This window comes from Vombatus ursinus, unplaced genomic scaffold (genome assembly GCF_900497805.2).
Source record: "Vombatus ursinus unplaced genomic scaffold, bare-nosed wombat genome assembly UNPS02014924.1, whole genome shotgun sequence".
Lineage (NCBI taxonomy): Eukaryota > Metazoa > Chordata > Mammalia > Diprotodontia > Vombatidae > Vombatus > Vombatus ursinus.
The window spans coordinates 6,745,730-6,768,273 of record NW_020954702.1 but is presented as its reverse complement, the minus strand read 5'-3'; the positions used below and the strand labels follow the sequence as shown (position 1 = coordinate 6,768,273).

At 38.5% G+C, this 22,544-nt stretch overlaps 1 protein-coding gene and 1 pseudogene across 2 annotated transcripts in view; both read left to right on the top strand.

Annotated features, from left to right (window-relative positions):
* Positions 1-22,544, top strand: part of UBASH3A (ubiquitin associated and SH3 domain containing A) — an 83,637-nt gene that overhangs the window by 12,094 nt on the left and 48,999 nt on the right. For both annotated transcript variants that reach the window (XR_003567455.1, XM_027843595.1), the window contains exons 3-4: positions 12,538-12,724; positions 18,265-18,463. Coding sequence is in view for 1 of the 2 variants with exons in the window: in XM_027843595.1 (XP_027699396.1) it covers positions 12,538-12,724; positions 18,265-18,463 (386 nt within the window). In the remaining variant the exon portion in view is untranslated. The remainder of the gene's footprint in view (positions 1-12,537; positions 12,725-18,264; positions 18,464-22,544) is intronic.
* On the top strand, positions 20,764-22,354 carry LOC114029233 (annotated as a pseudogene).

Sequence of the window (22,544 nt, the reverse complement as noted above, 5' to 3'; positions counted from 1 at the left end):
AGATAGATAGATAGATAGATAGATAGATAGATAGATAGATAGATAGACAGAGGGCACGGGGTCAGTTGATCTGGAGAATAAAATTAAGGGGTGAGAGAGGATTATACTAGGAGAAGGAGAAAGGGATAGGTAGAATGGGGTAAATTATCTCACACAAAAAAAAAAACAGAAAAGAAAAGGCTCTTACAGTGGAGGGGAAACAGGGGAAGGTGAGAGGGAATGAGTGAATCTCATTCTCATAGGATTTGACTTAAGGAGGGAATAACATACACACTGGGTATGGAAATCTGTCTTACCCTACAGGAAAATAGGAGGGGAAGGGGACAAGAGAGTAGAGGAATGATAGAGAGGAGAGAAGATTGGGAAAGGGGTCAATCAGAAACAAATACTTCTGAGGGGGGACAGGGTCAAAAGAAAGAATAGAATAAATGTTTGGGGGCAGGATAGGATTAAGGGAAATAGAGTTAGTTTTTCACAGCATGTCTACTATGGAAGTGTTTTGCATAACTGCATGTGTATAACCTATATTGAGTCGCTTGCCTTTTCAATGAAGGTGGGTAGGGAGGGAAGAAGGGAGAAAATTTGGAACCCAAAGTTTTAAAAATACATGTTTAAAAAAAAAGTTTTCACATGCAACTGGAAAATAAGAAATACAGGAAATGGGGTACAGAAATCTATCCTGCCCTAAAGGAAAATAGAAGGGAAAGAGGATAAGAGAAGGGAGGAGAGATAGAAGGGAAGGCAAACTAAGGAAAGGGGTATTCAGAATGCGTGCCATCTTGGGGTGGGGGGAGGGGTGAGATGGGGTGAAAATTTGGAACTCAAAATCTTGTGGAAGTAAATGTTGAAAACTAAAAATAAATAAATTTATTTAAAAAAAGAAAAGAAAGGAGGGGGGAAGATCTGGGGCTTGGTAGATAACTACAGTATGGATATGTATGGGATGATTAAAAAAATCCACTTTGTACAAAAAAAAGAGAATAAAAAATTTTTAAAAATTTTAAAAAATAGAAAATGAAAAATGAACAACTCTGCCTGATTATTCCTATTCCTGTCAATGATCATACATACTCTCCAATGCAGAAAATTCTTCCTATAAGCATGTGACCCTTGATGCACCAAGGAGCACCTGACATGTGGATGTTGAAAGGATGCTATGGAGACTAGGAATATCTAGCTCAATACTACCCATTTATGAAACAAAAAGACACAAAACTAGAGATTCCTCTAGGCCAAGGTTGGCAAACTAATACCTGGGGGCCAAATCCAGTCCATTGACTATTATTACATAATCCATGAGCTAAGAATGGCTTATACATTTAAAATAAAATTTTATTGGCACATAGTCATGTTAATTCACTTAGATATTGTTTATTTTGCTTTCCTGATACAATAGTGAAGTTGAGTAGCATAGGTGGTGCTCTCCTCACTTCCCAGGGCTATTTAGCTCATTATAAATTAGAGTGACACAATTATAACTCAACATATCACATGTATTGTTATACCATAACATTTTAGTTTTTTATTGCCAGTTTATACTTATCATATCAAAACAAGAAAAGAAGAGAGAAAAAGTTTTATTATTTTCTGAGCTCAGGTTCAAGACTGAAATTTTGGACACTGAATGGTTTTGGAAACTAGTTTTTGCTGCAGACTTGATAAAATTTCTTAATGAATTTAATGTAAAATTACAAGACAAATCATTGCTTGTGTGCAACACTTACACTCCAAAAAGGCAATTCAATGACAACTGTCTTTGAATCACTAGTAATGTTAAGCTGCTTTCTACATGTCCTTTGATGTAAAAAGTAAAATCAAGAAGTAAGATTTCTATTCCCACATGTATCTGCAGTGGATATATTTTCTGAGGTCAAAATACAGTTCCAAGAATACTTGTTTTGGACCTTACTCCAAGTGAAAAACAAATTTTCTTATTTCAAAATCCATTAACTGTGCATTTGAGAAGCTTCCGTCTAACCTTCAATTGGAAGTGAATAATCTGCAATGTAATTACATGCTAAAAGGCAAACATTAAGATAAGAATCTACTACAATTCTATAAATGCCTTCCAAGTAATAAATATGCTCAATTAAAATCATATAAGACATGTTCAAAGATGAAATACATAAAATTTCATTACAGGTAATTTAGCATTAACAGATGAACATTTGCATTCTTTTTTGATGTTAGGAAGTACTAATTTTACATTAAGCAAATGTTATCTCCCCCTCCTCTCCACCAAAAAAAGAAAGGAATTACATTCTTTTCATTAATAGATCTGTGGAAAAAAGAGTATTAATAATTATTCTTATTCTATTTTGACTTTTGTCAAATTTGTAGAAATTTGGTTTTTCTCTAGTTATATGTATATCTATATGATATCTTTAATTTTGTTTCTTGGCCCACAAAACCAAATGAAAATTTTACTATATGAACCTATTTATTATGTGGTTCTTTGCAGAAAAGTTTACTGACTCTTACTCTAAGTTAATACATGCACTCTTTTTATATGGTTCATAATGTGCAAAAATTAGCCATTTCTGTTGAAGTAGGGGAAGGCACATAGGCTGCAAATCCTAGATGTGCCTTTCACAGGAAGTTCCTGAGATAGAATTGAAAAAACAGAATTCACAATTCAGAGTGAGTGAGTCAGTCAATAAATATTTCTGAGTGCCTACTATGTGTCAGATGATGGAGTAAGAATGGAAATATTTTTTAAAATATCTTTTTTGTTTTAATTAAGCAAAATCTGCTTCTCACCCCCACACACACACCAAACCCTCCCAAATGAGAATCCAAAAAACCCCAAACACATTACATGCTTATCTCATTAATCAAAACAAATTTTGACATTGGTCATGTCTAAAACAATGTCTTATTGGGAGTCCTTACTGTATCAGGAGTTGGATATGTTTGATCATTAGTCTTCTGGAATCATGGTTGATCATTATGCTAAAAAAGTTCATCATAATAGTATTCCATCACACTTACATACCATAACTTTTTTATTCTCTAATTTATTGACACTCTTCCAGATTTCCATTATTTGCCACTTCAAAAAGAGTTATAAATATTTTTACATGCTTAGAATTTGTTTTGCTTAGGACTAATCTCCTTTAATCTACCCTTCTTCCTTCCCATTCCCATTTCTTCTTTCCATCCAATTTCTCTGTTGAATGAAATGTATTTCTTTATCCAACTTTGTTTGTGCATGTGTGTTCTTCCTTCTTTTGACCAGTTCATATAAAAATGAGGTTCAAGTATCAACTGCTGCCCACCTCCCCTCTTCCTTGTATGTATAGACATCCATCTGTACACTCTGATTATGTGAGATAATTTTCTCTAACAATTCCTTTCACTTCCATTTTTCTTCCCACCTCCCCACCATGTGTTCTTCTCTTCTCTTTTGATTCTTAAGATCATCAGGACATAATAGAATTACTCTCTTTGTTCAGTCATTTTCAGTTCTGTCCAACTCTTCATGACCCCATTTTGAGTTTTCTTGGCAAAAATACTGGAGTGGCTTGCCCTTTCCTTCTGCAGCTCATTTTATAGATGAGGAAACTGAAGCAAACAGGTTTAAGTGACTTGCCCAGGGTTACACAGCTGGTAAGTGTCTGAGGCCAGATTTGAACTCACTCCAGGAACAGCACTCTTATCCACTGCACCACCTAACTGGCCCTTTGACTTCATTAAACATGAAAACAGGAACAATGTCATAACTTTTTCTTCACATAGTGTGTGCTTTGCAAATGTTTATTGAATTTCTTGATATCAGTTCACTAGGCATAAAATTTCCTAGTGTCCAGTGATGTTATGCTACTTAAATTAACCCCTCAAATCCCTGGGAAAACACAGTTGCCTTTTGCAGGTAATCTGAGTTGTTGTATCTAGTTTCAAATGCTCAAATGTCATTTAACTGATTTAGATGTTCTCTCTAATAATACTGATTATATATAACCATGCCTCTGGGTGGCTATTGACCATGTCTTCTCATATATTTGTCAAAAAGAAGATAGTCTCTTCAAGGACATCAGGAGTGATTTTAGGGGCCAAGTAAATGGGGATTTGGGGGGTTTTTAATTAATTTATTTTTAGTTTTCAACCATCACTTCTGTACACTTTTCAGTTTTCAATTTTTTCTCTCCCTCCCTCCCCAAGACAGCATGCAATCAGATATAGACTCTACATATACATTCCTGTTAAACATATTTTCACATTAGTCATGTTGTAAGGAGGAATTAGAACCAAAAGAACAAGAAAGAGGAAACAAAACAAAACAGAAGGGGGAAAAAAAGAGCAAATAGTATGCTTTGATCTGCATTCAAACTCCATAGTTCTTTCCCTGGATGTGGATAGCATTTTCTATCATGAGCCTTTTGGAGATGTCTTACATCCTTGCATTGCTGAGAAGGGCTAAGTCTATCAAAGTTAGTCATCGCACAACATGGCTATTATTGTGTATAACATTCTCTTGGTTCTGCTCAAAGAAAGAAACTCTTAACACACAAATATTCTGAAGATTTGCTAAGAACTGCTGCTGCTCCAACATTTCTATCCTTTTTTCTTTTTTTAGTTTCTTTTTCAAAATTTATTTATTTATTTTTAGTTTTCAACATTCACTTCCACAAGATTTTGAGTTCCAAATTTTCTCCTCATCTCGTCCCTCCATTCACCCCAAGATGGCATAGATTCTGAATATCCCTTCCCCTAATCTACTCTCCCTTCTATCTCTCCTTCCATTCTCTTGTCCTCTCCCCCCTTCAATTTTCCTGTAGGGAAGGATAGATTCCTATACTCCATTTAATGTATATCTTATTTCCCAGTTGCATGTGAAAACAATTTTTTTTAACATTTGTTTTTTAAAACTTTGGGTTCCAAATTTTCTCCCTTCCTCCCTCCCCACCCACCCTCATTGGAAAGCAAGCAACTTGATAAAGGTTCTATATGTGTAGTCATGCAAAACACTTCCATAGTAGCCATGTTGTGAAAAACTAAGTATATTTCCCTTCAAGCTATCCCATCCCCCATTTATTCTATTCTCTCTTTTGACCCTATCTCTCATCAGAAGCGTTTGCTTCTGATTACCCCTTCCCCCAATCTGCCCTCTCCTCTATCATCCCCCTGCTGTCTTGTCCCCTCCCCCCCCAATTTTCCTGTAAGGTAAGATAGATTTCCATACCCAATTGAGTGTGTATGTTATTCTCTCCTTAAGTCAAATCCTATGAGAATAAGATTCACTCATTCCCTCTCACCTTCCTCCAATTCCCCTCCACTGTAAAAGCCTTTTCCTGTCTGTTTTATGTTAGATGATTTACCCCATTCTACCTCTTCCTTTCTCCTTCTTCCAGTATAATCTTCTCTCACCCCTTAATTTTGTTCTCCAGATATCACCTCTTCATCTTCAACTCACCCTGTGCCCTCTATCTATCTACCTACCTATCTATCTATCTATCTATCTATCTATCTATCTATCTATACACACACATACACACACATGCACACATATATATATATATACATACATATCATTTTTCCCTCCAACTATCCTAATACTGACAAAGGTCTCATGAGTTTCAAATATCATCTTTCCATACAGGAATGTAAACCATTCAACCTTAATAAGTCCTTTATGATTTCTCTTCCCTGTTTACTTCTTCATGTTTCACTTGAGTCTTATATTTGAAAGTCAAATTTTCTATTCAGCTCTGGTCTTTTCATCAAGAATGCTTGAAAGTCCTCTATTTCACTGAATATCCATTTTTTCCCCTGAAGGATTATACTCATTTTTGCTGGTTAGGTGATTCTTGGTTGTAATCCTATCTTCTTTGCCCTCTAGAATATTATACTCCAGACCCTCTGGTCCCTTAATGTAGAAGCTGCTAAATCTTGTGTTATCCTGATTGTGTTTCCACAATGCTTGTATTGTTTCTTTCTGGCTGCTTGCAATATTTTCTCCTTGACCTGGGAACTCTGGAATTTGACTACAATATTCCTAGGAGTTTTCCTTTGAGGATCTCTTTCAGGAGGTGATTAGTGGATTCTTTCCATTTCTATTTTACCCTCTGGTTCTGGAATATCAGGGCAGTTTTCCTTGATAATTTCTTGAAAGATGATGTCTAGGCTCTTTTTTATCATGGCTTTCAGATAATCCAATCATTTTTAAATTCTCTCTCCTGGATCTATATTCTAGATCAGTTGTTTTTCCAATGAGATATTTCACATTGTTTTCTATTTTTTAATTCTTTTGGTTTTGTTTTACAGTGTCCTGATTTCTCATAAAGTCACTAGCTCCCAATTGCTCCATTCTAATTTTTAAAGAAGTAGTTTCTTCAGTAAACTTTTGGATTTCCTTTGCCATTTGGCCAATTTTGCTTTTTAAGGCATTCTTCTCCTCATTGGCTTTTTGTTTTTGTTCTTTTTTTTTTGTTTTTTGGGGGGGTTTTTTCTAGGCAATGGGGTTAAGTGACTTGCCCAGGGTCACACAGCTAGTAAGTGTTAGGTGTCTGAGGCCAGATTTGAACTCAGGTTCTCCTGACTCCAGGGCTGCTGCTCTATCTACTGTGCCACCTTGCTGCCCCCCTAGGCTATTTTTAAGGTGTTATTTTCTTCAGTATTTTTGGGGGGTCTCCTTTAGCAAGCTGTTGACTTGTTTTTCATGATTTTCTTGCATCACTCTCATTTCTCTTCCCAGTTTTTCCTCTACTTCTCTTGCTTCTCAAAATCCTTTTTGAGCTCTTCCATGGCCTGGGACCAATTCATATTTTTCTTGGAGGCTTTGGATGTAGGAACTTAGACTTTGTTGTCTTCTAGATGTATGTTTTGATCTTCTTTGTCACCAAAGAAAGATTCTATGGTCTGACTTTTTTTTGCACAGTTTGCTCATGATCCCAGCCAATTACTTGAGTTATAAATTCTTTGTTAAGGTAGGGGTCTGCTTCCAGTGTGGAGAATGTACTGTCCCAAGCTTCAGGGGTTTTGTGCAGCTGTTTTCAGAGATACTTCTAGGGACCTGTAAATTTTCAGTTCTTCCAAGGTGGTATGATAAGAGGCAAGGTGTTTACTCCTTTCCTGGCCTGTGCTCTGGTCTATGAGTGACCACAAGCACTCTTTTCTGCCTTGGAACTGCAAGGAGGATTCCCTATCCATCACCACTACAAGCTCCACCATACCTGGGGTGCAACCCTCCTCACCCCAGAACCGCCACCCAGAACTGTGACCCAGGTCCAAGCATAGGCAAAGCAAGAGATCCCTGCAATCCCCCCTCTGATCAGCCACTTGATTCCCCCTCAGTCTGAGGGCTGGAAGCACCCAAAACATCTATTGCCCCAGGGCTGCATGCAGGGACTGGGGCTGGGACCAAGCTTCTCTCTCGCCACAGTCACAGACTTTTCCTACTGACCTTTTAAGTTGTCTTTGGTGTTCATGGATTGAGAAGTCTGGAAATGGCCACAGCTGCCTGTGATTCAGTCCTCTGAGGACAGCTCCAAGTTTGCTGATGCCTGGTGTGCTTGTGTGCCCACACTGAACTGTCTTCCTCTTTCTGCCTGGTGCAATATACTTTTCTGATCAACCATCCAGGATGCCTTGGGCTGGAAATTTGTTTCACTCTGTCTTTGTGTGGGCTCTGCTGCTTTAGAATTTGCTTAGAGCCATTTTTTTACATGTGTTTGGAAGGGTGTGGGGGACAGCTCAAGCAAGTCACTGCTTTTACTCTGCTATCTTGGCTCCACTCCCCAAATAATTGTTTTTAAAAAGAAGAAGACAAACTTTTCTATACTCTAAAAACAGCTTGGTCCAATTTTTTGGCATCCTGTAGTTCTGAATAAAGAATGTAGCCTTGAGGATGCTCAAACACTTAGTACTCAGTTTTATATTAGTAATTAGCACTTGAGTATGAGGCCTATATTTACTTCAATGGACCTAATGTGTATTTAATCATTTTCTAACTCAAATTATTTGTGTGTACCTCTCTTTAGTTCTACTAGATTTTAAACTCTTTGAGTATTTTATTCATCTTTGTATTCTTCCACATCATATAGTAAGTGCTTCATCAATATTTGTTCAATCAAAATCATGTCCCTAAATTTTTATCTTTTAAATACCAGTTACAAGCTGTGCTTAGATTTTGTATGAGTTAGATTTGGGAAACAAAATATGGCTTCAAATAGAGCCAATATGCACAAAAACATTGAATTTTTTTTTTAAATTATCCTTTTCCCTAAGGTTTTTTACCACTGTCAATAATTTCCAGCCATCAGCCAATTAGGTAGCAAGCCTAAAATAGTTGGTTCTAGGATGAGAAGATATGAAAAGATTTCCTTCAAAAAGTCAGAGAATGTTAGCATTGGTAAAATGACTTTCCAAAGTTGCCCAGTGAATTCAGAAGACATTTGGAGATGCAGGTGCCAAATTAATCATCTTTTTTACATTTTCTCATAGGACTGCTAAGCAAATCAGATATTAGGGGGCAGGAAACTGACCATGATAGAGGAAGAGATGAGTTCAAATCCTGCCTCTGAAATGTATTGGCTGTGTGACCCTGGGAAAATAATTTCATCTTTTATAACCTGAGAACCAATCTAAGACTTTAAGTTGAAAAACAGTTATTGATTTGCATTGGTAGAGAGGATTTAGGAGACTGAGAGTTGCTTACACCAATAAAATCAGAAATCCAGGTCAAAAAAAGAAGTGGAAGCTAACAAACATTATCCTTCCTAGTCACAGTAGCAGTTTCCTGTTACCTATTACTTGACCCTTTCATTGCTTGAGGGTAGGGTTGGGCAAAAGTATTTGCCTATCAATATTTGGTTTGTTAACTCACTGTACAAACAGGCAAGTCACTTCATGTCTTGGAAATTTAGTTTCCTTATTTGCCTAATGAGAGGAATGGATTAGATGATCTTTAAAGCCCTACTTCTAAATTATGTAATCTTACAACATTCCATAGTTATGTAATCTAATTTGCTCTTTTAGAGGACTGGGTGGGGAGGGTATTAATATCATGCCAAATGTAAAACTCTTAGCCTGGTTTCATGGGAGTTTGCTATATCTGCTTTGTGAGGGCCATCTTGCCCTGCTCTAGTGATGGATTTATTATTAAAACAAAGAGAAAGAGTTTTATATTTGAGTCATGAATCAATCTTCAGGGATAGATGAGAAAGCCTGAAAAGTACCTGAGTTAAAACTGCTTTAAATGTAAACTCTCAAGGTAGAAATAAACATATGTTTAGATACAGTTTACTTAAAAATAACTTCCACATGTCACATGAGCAACATGAAAGAGTAAACATTTTCTCTGATTCTTCACAACCTCTCACATTTCTCCAAAGCATAAATTTCATGTCAAAGATAAAGTAACTTCAGTTATCTCTATATTCTAAGACATCCAAAATCCAAAAGGTTTAAAAAAAGGGAACTGATGTTCACTGACCCTGAGTTACTCAGCAACCCTCTTTTACCTCCCATATTACTGATAGGGAGGCTGCACTAGCAGACTCAAGCACAGACACAGACTTACAACAAAACCTACACCTATATCCCAGTCCCTCCTTTTTCTTTCACTTGCAGTGAAGATCCTGGCTATGGAAATTTGCCACGGCCACAACAGACAGACAGGTGGCCTCGGCTCCTTAAAAGCAAATGCCAGCTAAAGCTCACAACCCTGTAACACCAGTGCTGCAAAGCTCTGAACTTCAGTGTGGGAGTCAACAAGCCTGTAAAACCAGCAGAGCCTGGAGCCAGGCCAACCACCTTGTAAAGACAGGAGAGCCAGTGCCAGGACAGACAATCCCATAGCAATAGCATTGTAAAGATCTGGATTTCTGGTACTGGGCCAAAGAACTAAGGAACAGAGGGAGTAGGACAGGACAACAAAAGAAACATCACGAGTGGGAGGGGCTATGCTGCACTTCATTAAGCCTGAGGGAAAGAGCACAGCATCCAGCTGGAGCCAGTTCTGATCACCTGAAGTCAGTTGGGGCAAAGACCTAGACTGGTGAACTTTGAATTATTTAGCATGAGAGAAAACTAAGCTACTTTGAGATCCAGCTCCCAAAGAAACCACAATTAGAGGGTCAGAAAGTGAGTGATAGGAAAAATAAGGAGGAGGATGGAGAGAAATGCTAAAGACATCAGGAAGCGAGGCAGCTAGGTGGCACAGTGGATAGAGTCAGGAGGACCTGAGTTCGAATCCGGCCTCAGACACATAATAACACTCACTAGCTGTGTGACTCTAGGCAAGTCACTTGACCCCAATTGCCTCACCAAAAAAAAAAAAAGAGAGAGAGATGAGGAAAAAGAAAACTCAAAGATAAACACATAAATCAACAGGAAAAACTGTATTAACAGGAGGAAATATGGCCTCCAGATCTAACAAACAAGTTCAGGAATATATTAATGACATCTACGCAATAAAGGAAAATTCAACGTTTGATGAGACCTTGTAGAATTTGAGGAAAATGTTGAAACACAATGCTGTTCCTGAGTGGTACAAAAGAGAAATGAGAATGATGAAAGCAGAATTTATGGCACATACAGTGAAAATAATGGGCAGAATACAAAAATGAAATCTGCAATGGCACTTCTCACCAAAGAAATAAAAAAGAAAACAATCAATTGTGAACATAAATACATAGAAGTGAAGGACAATCTAGCAGAAAAGCAGTAACATTAAAAGAAAATTTGCTCCTTATAAAAGCACAAAACATAATGATCTTGAATACAAGATGTATAGAGATAATCTAAGGTTCATAGGTCTCTCAGAATAACATAACAGACCCATATGTACAAAAATATTTATAACAGCTTTTTTTGTGATGGCAAAGAATTGGAAATTGAGGGGATGCCCATCAATTGGGGAACATATGGTATATGAATGTAATGGAATACTATTGTGCTATAAGAAATGATGAACATGATGCCTTCAGAAAAACCTGAAAGATCTGTATGGACTGATGCTGAGTGAAGTGAGCAGAATCAGGAGAATGTTGTACACAGTAACAGCCACGTTGTGCGATGACTAACTTTGATAGACTTAGTTCTTCCCAGCAATACAAGGATTTAAGACATCAGCAAAGGTCTCATGATAGAAAATCCCTTCCACATCCAAAGAAAGAACTATGGAGTTGGAATGCAGATAGAAGCATATTATTTGCTTTTTTTTCTTCTGTTTTGTTTCCTCTTTCTTGTTGTTCCTTCTGTTGGTTCTTATTCTTCCTTACAACACGACTAATGTGAAAATATGTTTAATAAGAATGCATATGTATAGCCTATATCAGATTGCACATTGTCTTGGGGAGGTGGGGAACAAGAGGTTAGGGATGAGTGTTTGATGTGCTAGGTTCAAATCAAGGGTTAGTAATAAAGGAAAATATGTCCATAGTTTCAGAAAGAGAAGAGCCTGCCAGGGTGTGGTTGAAAAGGAAGGAAGTATTAAAAGAATGGGAGAAAGGAAGGAGGCCTTACTTTAGTGGTGGAAGGGGATTCCACTAATGAATCTGTGTAGGTGATCTGTGATCACAGATGATCTATGTAGGGAAATGAGAACCTTACATTGAGTGAGGTCTAAGGAATTTAGTGCTTGAAAAGTTTACTCACCCTATATTGGTGAAGGTAGGGATTTAGAACCCCTGGGGGCAACTAACACCTGGGGGAAATGTGAGGGCATGGACCCAGAGGGAAAATTTTGAGGCAAATGTTAAAAAAAAAAAGATAATCGGGAAATAATATAGATCAGTGGTGGATTATATAATCAGGGATATGGTAAGGGAGGGGCCCTGCCATGGAGCAGTGTCCTCTCTAACAGCCTCAATAATTGGGGTTATTCTGGGTGTGACTGAAAATGGAATAGGGAAATCTACAGGGCAAATCCTACAAGGCAGTAACAGAAAGTGCCTAGAGGGGAGAGTTTAGGAGGAATAACTTGAAAGATCTGTTTACATGAGGACTGCAGAAAAAAAAAAAGAGAGAGAGTAGATAATTATAGGGGTCATGATTCAAAGAATGATGGTTTAGAGTAGATAGAAAGAGAGAATGGATAATGAAGAGAGTGAAATTCTTTTCTCTAAAGGAGTACAAAAACTGAATTTTTTTCAATGTATTGACCAGTTGTGCTGACTTTTTATTTCTTCCAACAACAAACAACAAAATGCTATTTGTAATGTGAGATTGTTCTCTGGGAGAGGAAAGAAGAAAGATGCTTCAGAAAACTATGACAATGTAAGAAACAAAATATCAGGAAAAAATTTTTTTTAAAAAATAATTTCCAGATAGGACCTCAAAGGACCAAGTATGTGAAAGAACTATTGGAACATTTAGAGACAATCTGAGGGCCAAGTTTTGCTTTCTTTTCTTTTGATTTTGTATCAGACTGAGTGAAAAGATTCTCTCTCTTTCTCTCTTTCTGTCTCTGTCTCTATCTCTCTCTGTCTCTGTCTCTGTCTCTCTCTCTCTTTCTCTCTCTGTCTCTGCTTGTCTGTCTCCACCCCACCCCCACCCCACTTGTGAATGGCCAAATTATCCAATTCTTCCTTGCAGGTTGCATTTTCATTACAATGACCCTTCTTTAGATGATCCAATCCCTCAAGAATATGCCCTCTACCTATGTCCCACTGGGCCTCTACTGGAAAACCTGCAGGAGTTTTGGAGAGAGAGCAAACGCCAGTGTGGCAAGAACAGAGCACATGAAATTTTCCCCCATGTGACACTCTGTGACTTCTTCACGGTAAGACGATTTCCTTTATTTCTTAAAATACAGACTCTCTGACTTGACATTCAAGGACTTCCATGGTATGTTTTCCAACTTCCTTTTCCTGTGCCTTTTTTCTTAATACTTCCTTTTATATGCTCTCTGTACTAGCCAATCTGGAATACTAGCAATACTAAATGTTCTATGACTTGTCTTGCTTCCTCCTACCTATGTGTATTTGCACACATTGTCCAACATTCCTGAATCCCTCCATATTATCCTTCAAAGCCCAGATGAGGTGCCACTTTCTTAATGAAACCTTCTTTAATGAGAAGTGATTCTTTCCCTCCTTAAGTTACTAATGCCAGTTTTTTTAGACCTCTCTTACTGGCTAGATCATATTCTAATTTGTGTTACAGTTATTTGTACATTTCCCTGATCTGCACTCTACTCTCATTCAATTGTAACCTCACGAGCAGTGATTATTACTTGATATTCCTTGAACAGAAAAAAAGGAACAGCCACATGGCAAGTGAGCATGTCAGGGTTATGGTTTTAGTATTCCTTCAGAGTTGACAGGACCACAAATTTCTGTTGATCATAACTGGGTTAGACTTAGGTTAGCTAGAGATTTGTCCCAGTGTGCCATCTTGTAGGGAGTGAACCTCTTCTACAATTGGAAACTTTCACTGAATCCATACCTTGGGATCCTCTTTTGGCCATATGCTATGATGTATCACTTCAAACGATACTGACCCCCTCCAAGGGCCCACCTTATATTTTATTCTGCTACTTCTTTCTCAGAGGCTTTGGGTGAAGTCAGGGAGCACCATCCATATGGAAACAGGAGAGGAGAGACAGGCCCTCCATCTGACCATGCTTCTTCCATTGTGCTGTCAGCATCTCCTGCAGGAAGAGAAAAGGCTACCAGAGTTCTAGCTCACAGAGCCCATCTCCTGCCTGATCCCCAGACTCCTGTAGAAGTCTAATTAAGAGAGGTAGTAGGCCTTCCTTTTGACCATGTGTATTCTATCATGCTGTGTACATCTCCTGTCTGATCTCCACCCTCTTCTGAAATTGCAAAGTGAAGAGGTACACACCTTACCATAGTATTCACACATATCTTGCCTAATCTCCAGCATCCTATGGAAAGAGAAATATTATTCTAGTTTCTTGTTGCTGAGATGTTGGGAGAGGCATCATTCCATCAAGTTTGCAGCCTTATCTCCTGCCTTGGAGAAAGAGAGTATCATTTAGGCTATAATACTGTTTTTTACATTAATTTGTTTTTATTTTGCTACTGAAAAAAGTTTTAAGAAAAATATTTTACAGCATTTCTCTTTGTGATACATACGGTTCAGAGTAGTGGGCAATTAGAAATTGAGAGAAGGGGAGAAAAGCATCATAGCTTTTGATGTGCGGAAAATGAATGAGAATATATGGTAAAATATAACAAATATTTCTAATGTTAAAAACAATGTATAATATTCTTTTAGTTCTCTCTGTATTCATTAAGTAGTCACTATAAGTTTAACTATAGTTTAGTGTATAAGCTTGATATGACTGAGGACTTTTATTTCATGTAGTTTTGGTGCGTGTGGGAATTCCATCTGTGGGAAGAAAGGGTTTCTCAGGCTTTTATTGTATGGGCCCCCAAGGAGTAAAAATCATTATCTTAGTTTTAAAGAACATAAATAAAGCCCATGCTTTCTAGTATTTGAGCTGATAAGACGAAAGATACAGTTTTTTAAAAGTATCTTTGCTGTCAAGGAATAAGATAATCTTTTCTCCTTTATACTGTAAGCTTTGAAAATCAGTGATGACAAAAGAATAAATAACATTTCCTTCAGACCATTCCGATGTATAGAACCCTACAAATAAATGAAACTATGATTTACTTTATTTTAATTTGTATAATTAAGATAAGAAAACTAAGGTAAACAAGGTTAAATGACTTGCCCAGAGTCATAGAGCTAGTGTCTGAAGCCAGATTTGAACTCAGATCTTCCTGACCCCAAGCCCTGCACTCTATCTACTGTACCACCTAGTTGCTCCACCAACATAACTCCATGCCTCTTAATCTCAGCAAGTGTCCAATTTTAGTGGGATATCCATCAATTATGAGCTCCCTAAACCTTCCTATTCTATATCTCAAAATCTTTTACCTTCAATCATTCTCTCATCCCTTACTCCAAATTTGTGGAATATGTAACCCATCTCTTTGTCAAGGCCAACCTCTCTATTTGTGTCATTAATTCTATTCACCACTTTGTCTTCCATTGATTGCTTCTTATCATTTTCCCTCTATCTTTTGTCTTTAGCACATATCTATCTTTCTACTGGTTCCTTTCCCATTGCCTACAAATATTCTCAGGTAGAGACCAATCTTAACAACTTTCACTTGGTTCTACCCTCCTCAAGGCATTATCCTACATGTCTTCTCCCTTTCACTATAGGCAGCAAGGTGGTGGTAGGTGGGCTAGGTGGTGCAGGGTCTGGAGTCAGGAAGGACCTCAATTCAAATCCAACTTCAGATACTTACTAGTTGTGTGACCTTGGGCAAGTTACAACCCCTGTTTGCTTCAATTTCACTATCGGTAAAGCAAGAATAAGAATACTTCTCAGGGATCAAATTATGTAATATTTGTAAAGGTCTTAGCACCATGCCTGGTACATAATATATAAATGTGAGCTATTATTATGATTTAGATTATGAAGGACATAATTACCTTGAGTACTTCTTTGTAATCTGGCTGAATCTTTGACCCACATATGTGGAAACTTAAATTCAAAGTTAAATTCAGATATTTCACTAAAATAAACTTTGGATGAGTCCATAACAAGACAAAAATGATGCATTTGATGGGGGGAGGGAGTGGAATTCATTCATAAGATCTAACCTTTGATTCAGCCACCTCAGTTAACTAGCAGATCAGTCAGGAAATAGTATTCATTAAATGCTTATTATATTCCAGGCACTATGCTAAGCACTAAAGATACAAAGGAGAAAACAGTTGCTGCCCTCAAGGAGCTCACAATCGAATAGCCAGAAGAGACTGTGGTCCCGCTATCCTAGGACTGTCTATCCTATTACACAACTCCTGTATGATTGGGGCTTAATCTGAATGCTCTTCTGGTTGGAACTGTCTGCTGAAAATCTTCTGCAAGCTGTTGATGTGGCATTATTATAATTCACCTTCCTTAGCCCAAGTAGGCCTTCCTAGTTAATTTTTTTTTATCCTTCTCCCATTTTGTTACTGGCTTGTCCTCCCTGAGCCCATCACTCCCACCATCAATACGACAGCTGCCGTAAGCAGACTTTTTGGTCTGAAAATCCTGTGTAAATTTAGACTCCCAGAAATTCTGCACATTTGACCATAGAGTACATCTCACTACTCCTCTGGGCCATGCTCAACTCTCTATTTCTGGTACTTGCTGTACCTTCCTAGGTTGTAATTGGGTTTGAGCATCAATAAATCATTCTAAGCTATCTCGGTGTCACTTTGTGCCTTTCACCTTAACTCTGCCCTAAATTTACATGACAGCATTCTCCTACTGAGGGAGAAAACATGAAAATAACTAGGTACAAACAAGTTTCATACAGATTAGATGGAGAGTAATCTCAAAGAGTAAAGCATCATTACATGGAGAACTATGAAAACCCATCTACAGAAAGTAGAATTTGGTGTGAGTCTTGAAAAAAGCCAGGGAAACTGAAAGGCTTAGGTGAAGAGACAGAGCACTCTAAGCATGTCAATTAGCCCGTACAATGGCACCAGACAAGATACTGAGTATAATGTTTGAGGAATAGTAAGTAGGCAACTTTAACTGGATCTCAGAGTGTGTAGAAGGGAGTAAAATGCAAGAGGACTGGAAAGAGAGGGACAGATGAGGTTATCCCGAATTTTCAGTGCAAAACACAGCACTTCATATTTTATCCTGGAGCTACTAGAGAACTACCGTACTTTATGTAGTGAGATAGTCAGATCTACGCTTTAGGAAAATCACTTTGAGAGCAGAGTGGAGGAAGGATTGGAGTAGGCAGAGACTTGAGGTGGAATGACTAATTAGAAGCCTGTTGTAATAGTCCAGGTGATAAGAACCTGAACTAGGGTGATAGTTGAATGGGTGGAGAGAAGGCAAATATAGTATAGCAAATTGATCAAGGAAGTTCTCCAAGCAACCTCCTATGTTTGTTACAGGAAGAACGAATGCATTCATTCTTTTAGCAGTAAGCTCTGTGAAGACAGGGGTATTTGATTTTTGTCTTGAAACCCCTGAAATCTAGTATAGTGCTTAGTATATATCAGGCATACCACAAATGCTTGCTGAATTGAGTTGAATATATAATAAAGAAATCTTGTCTACAAATTATTTATAAATAGTTGTTTGCATGCTGTCTCCCCCACTAAACTGTGAGCTCCCAGAGAGCAGAGACTGATTTTTGTTTGTTTGATTGCTTGTTTTTCCTTTCTCTGTACCTCCAGGGTTTAGCACTGAGCCTGGACTATAGTAGACACTTAATAAATGCTAATTGACTGAATGAGCAATGTGTACCAGGGACTGAGGTCTTCTATTATCTTTGCTCTAGCTCAACTTCATTTTGGTGCTAAGCAGGGAGGATGTTATTTGCAAAGTATACTTTGTAGCCCTATTCTCTGTGTAGCTCTTGTGGCTTTGTTTTATTGGGGTCCGTGGAATATTCATGTTTCAGGGGCACAGAATTCCTCTTAGGGGTTAAACAGGACTTATGAAGAGATTTCTTATCTAAATCAGATAGCTGCTATGGACCGTGAACTTTGAATCAGTACTAGGCACAGAGATCGAATTGAATAAACGTAATTGTAGCTGGGGTTACACTGGCTGAATTTTGTTAGCTGCCCTGAGATAGACAAGGGGGGCATGTAGAGGCACTAAAGACTTCTTCGCCTGCCTTTATCAGGGATAGGTTTGGTAGTCACTACACCAAGGTAAAAGGGAACAAAATCCCAGAAAATGTTCCTGAAGAGCTAAAGCCCCTAAGATGGCAGAAACTTGGCAGTGGAGTTACCCAATAAAGATAACAAGAGATGACATACTCAGTAAGGAACAAAGACAAAACACTAATAATAAATAACAGAAAATAGCATAATAGTACCACCAGAAAACATTGGAAGTCCTGAAACAGAGGTGTATTACACTGGCCATGCACTCTCATTCTTTTTACATATGTGTCCTCTAGGCATGTTTTATGGTCATATGTGTTCTCTAAATGTAAATTCTTTCCCACTGATGTGGTAACTTGTAGGATAATATACCCAATAAGGAATAGCTTTTTTAGAAGTTAATATGTAAGGAGGAATGCCCCAGGTGCTCCAAATTAAAAAAAAAAAATTGGATCCTGACTTGTGGTATTAGGGTAATGGGTGGAAAGAGAAGCAGCTGCTTATACTCCAAACAATGAATGAATTCACAGATGAAAGATTATTTGATAAGGGTCTCACTTTGAACACCATACCTATCTATGTATTAGTTATACTCAAAGTTTGTATGATTTCCCTCAGGAACAGTGCATTTTTGTACTTGTTTTTTCTTAGTGTGAAGACCAGAAAGTGGAACATTTATATGAGGCCCTGAAGAGAGCTGGTGACAAGATTTTGAGTTCCTTCCCTTCTACTATCCCTTTGAGTCTCCATTCTTCTATCAGTTACCTTGGATTCTTCATTAGTGATAATTCTGCAGATGTTATTCGAGAATTTGCCATGAGTTTTGCAACAGAAGCATCTATATTGGCAGGTAGGCCACCAGTGTCCATTGAAACTACAGAGATTGTTCAATAAGGAAATTGTTCTTTTGTAATATGAAAATGAGCCAAAGCCATAAAAAAGGAATTCTAGTACCCAGAGGAAATTCACTTAATGGCATAGGGGAAAGGGGGAATCTAAGGTATAAGTACTTCAGTGCATGTGTGTGATTGAGGTAAACTGGAGACAGAGGTCATGGGAGCTGAGGGCAGTAAAAAACTACAAGGCTAATGTGTTCAAAGAATAAGGGGATAGGGTCAAAAAAAAGACAAGTGTCAGACAGGCGCTGAATTTATTTTTGGAAGTGAAAAGGACATGGAGGTCCATAGATGACAGCAATTAGAATCTGAACAGGATGTTCAGATTTAATTTTAAAGAAGGAAAGCCTGCTAAGTGATGGTGGCAGAGGGCATATCTGAATCAGAGAAAAGGTAGAGTTAATCAATTATCATTTCATTTCTGTTTTCTCTACTAAAGAGAATGAATGACCTTTCCACAGAAAATGCAAAAATAACTAATAGGGAGTTGATACCCAAGATAATTGAGGAGATAACATGAGAACACCAAGTTACCCTAAATGAATTCAAGTCACTTGGCTCAGATAAAGTGCATCCTCAGGTACTGAAAGAGCTGGTGAATATAATGACTTGTTCAGTATTGTTCACATGAGTATGGAGAATGGGTGAGGAGTTTCATGACTGCAGAAGGGTAAATGTTTTCATGATTTTCAAAAAATGAAAGAGGATAAAATTTGCAAGCTATATACTAGTGGGCTTAACTTTGATGCCTAGAAAAATTACGTACTAGATTCTTGAAGAAATGGTTAGTGAGGGGCGCTAGGTGGCGCAGTGGATAGAGCACCAGTCCTGGAGTCAGGAGTACCTGAGTTCAAATTCAGCTACAGACACATAACACTCACTAGCTGTGTGACTTTGGGCAAGTCACTTAACCCCAATTGCTTCACAAAAAAAAAAAAAAAAGAAAGAAAAGAAATGGTTAGAGAACATCTAGAAAAGAGCAATCATAATTTCATTAAGAATATATCCTACCAGACTAGCCCCATTTCCTCCTTTCATAGGTAACTAACCTAGTAAAGTCAAAGCAATGCTCTAGATATAGTTTAACTATGCAATGTATAGCACAAAATATATATGGTAGCATAAATTCCTGATACTGTGGATAGGATCAGTTTCAGTATAGTACAATATTCCATTGCACAGCTACAGTGAAATTCAGTAGTTGCACGGCTCCAACTTCTGTCATTTTCTTACTAGTAAAAAGAGCAGGCGTCAAACTCAAGGAGCTTGCTTTTAAATGCTATCTAAACCAGATTAAAATATAATTGGGAAAGAGGTTTATGTGACAGGGCCAGTGTAGCTCAGGGTGTAAGCGTGTGAAGTAAACTGAGCATCCTACCTTGTACATGCTGTTTTTTGTATGTACTATAAATGATGAAATCAGTGAACACTGAGTCCAGGGAAACTGGGAGCAGACAAAGACAAAGAAGAAAATGCAGCACAAGCAGAGGCAACCGGCCATAGCAAAACACATCAAACTTGCAGAGATGATTTTGGACCACAACAAAGCTGACCTTGAGGAGAAGGTGAAGCAACTGATTGATATCAAATAGGCAAAAACAGAATGAATGTATGATTGTTTTGCATTACTATAATGGAGATATCAATAAAACTATCAATGTGCTGATGAAAGAGAACCCAGCATTCCTAAGAAATGGTTGGAAAAAAGAAGGAAGTCTGGGGCAGAAGGGTGGTGGACAGATGGAAAGAAGAAGGCTAAGATAATCAAGACTGAGACAGAGACCATAGCAGGAGAATTAGCAAGTCACTGAAGTGGGAAAGAAGCATCAGTTATAGAGGAGGGTTTTGGGGTCAGGAAAATGGACTGGACAGTGCTGAGACTGAAGGCCCATCTGGAAGAGGCACAGAAAGGGGTCAAAGTTCACAGATGAGGCACAGGTGGCTCTGATAGGAGGGAAGGATAGTTTTCTGCCCAAGATACGGGAATCTTTAACCCAGCCAATTATGCAGAACCATAACACCAAAAGGCAGCTAGGTGGCACAGTGGATAAAGTGCCAGGCCTGAAGTCAGGAAGACTCATCTTCATGAGTTCAAATCTGACCTTAAACACTTACTAGCTATATGACCCTTGGTAAGTCACTTAACCCTGTTCGCCTCAGTTCCTCATTTGTGAAAATGAGCTGGATAAGGAACTGGTAAACCACTCCAGTATCTTTGCCAAGAAAACCCCAAATGGAGTCAGTAAGAGTCGGGCATGACTGAAAAATGACTGAATGACAACAAAAAACCAACATCAATGAAAACTAACGTGGGGAACAATACTGGCAGTTTTGAGTCAAACAATGGAATGAGTGCATGGAGCACTGTGGCAGAGGAATGGGGTACAGAAGATTGGAATGAATATCTTTCTGAAACCAAGATCTTTACTGCCTCTAACATGTTTTCAGAGTCTCTGCCTGCAGAAAATGTGACAATCACCGCTGGTCAGAAGAACGACCTTGCCGATTCATTAGGGAAGACACCTACAACGGAGAATGAATCAACTAATCTGGCTCCATCTCAGCCTCCTTCCTTTGCTCAGTCTCTGGTGTTCAGTAATTCTGGGTAGAGCACCATATCACAACTGCAGCAGAAAGTACTTTCTTCCATTATAGCATGGTGAGCATGCTAGGAAAGGGTTTTGGTATTGTCACCAAAGTTAAAGTTGGTAGCAGCACAGGCTCTCAATTCTTGGAGAAGTTCAAGACAGCCCAGGCTTTGGCCCAGTGGGCAGCTCAGCACCCTCAGCCAGGTGTGACACAGACTCTACAACACAATCCCCACTGCTAATGCAGAGCGATTTGAAGAACTCAACACATTCGGCAATCTACAGCCCTTTCACAAAGTCCTAGGCCTTCACCCCATCTTTAGCCATGATGGAGGTGTTCCTGCAGGAAAAACTATCTGCTATAACTGCCTCTATGGTTGCATCTCTGTCACCTTCCTCTCCATTGCAAAGCAAGTCGACCTCAGCTCCACAGATGTCCCCATTATCTTCAGCCAACCAAATCTCTAGCCTTCAGCCAGTTCAAAGCCAGCAGCAAAAGAAAAAGTCCACTTTGACTTCAAAGATTTCTGCTCTGGCAGAGGAGATGCCTGGCTCAATAGACATATCAAGCCTAAACCTGTAGTGTGGGGCATTACAGTTTGGGTCAGAGACTATCTTCTAGTCTACTTTTACCAACACCACCTCCTCAAGTCAGACTCCAAGCAGACCCCATACTAGCACTGCAAGTAAGTCCTCGTCCACAATTTCATCTAACCAGAGTCAGACCTCTGGCTTCTAGAGCAGCCCTATTCAGTAGACAGCCCATACCTTCCAAAATAGTACTCAGGGCCGACTATATGAACAGAGATCCACACAGATTTGGCGGTACCCCAACTCCATCTCTTCATCTCCTCAGAATGACCCGACACGCAAAAAAAAAAAAAGATTCTGTTCTATACAGGCCGCACAGTTACAGATCACACAATCTGTTGAAGGTGCTACTAGCCCTGCAGTGAAATCTGATTCACTCTCTGATCCCAGCACTACCCCTCTCAATGACACAGTACCTACAGCTTCCTTGCTGACAACAGCCAATCAGCACTCATCGTCATTGGGTGACAAATACTACCACCACTCAACACAGCAGCACGTTATCAGCCCAACAGAATACACTTGTCATTATAATCTTCTGGGCACACTTCAACACCAGTTCTTTTGAACACAAGTGTTCTAGCACTTTCTCCACTGCATACAGCAGAGTCTCAGTGCCTCTCACTACAAGAATAGTCAAAAGTCTGACACAAATATTCCACATTGTTCCCCATGGGTACAAGAATTTTTCTTTAAGAAAAGTCCTAACCTAGGTCTGTTGTTCCACTGTGATGTAATATTATTTTCTATGAACTGAGGAAAACATAGTAGCATATGAATCTTTTTCTGGTATTTCAAAAGGTTTTTAATCCAAGTTGTTTTATTTATTTTTAAAATTCATTTTTTTATTTTGATT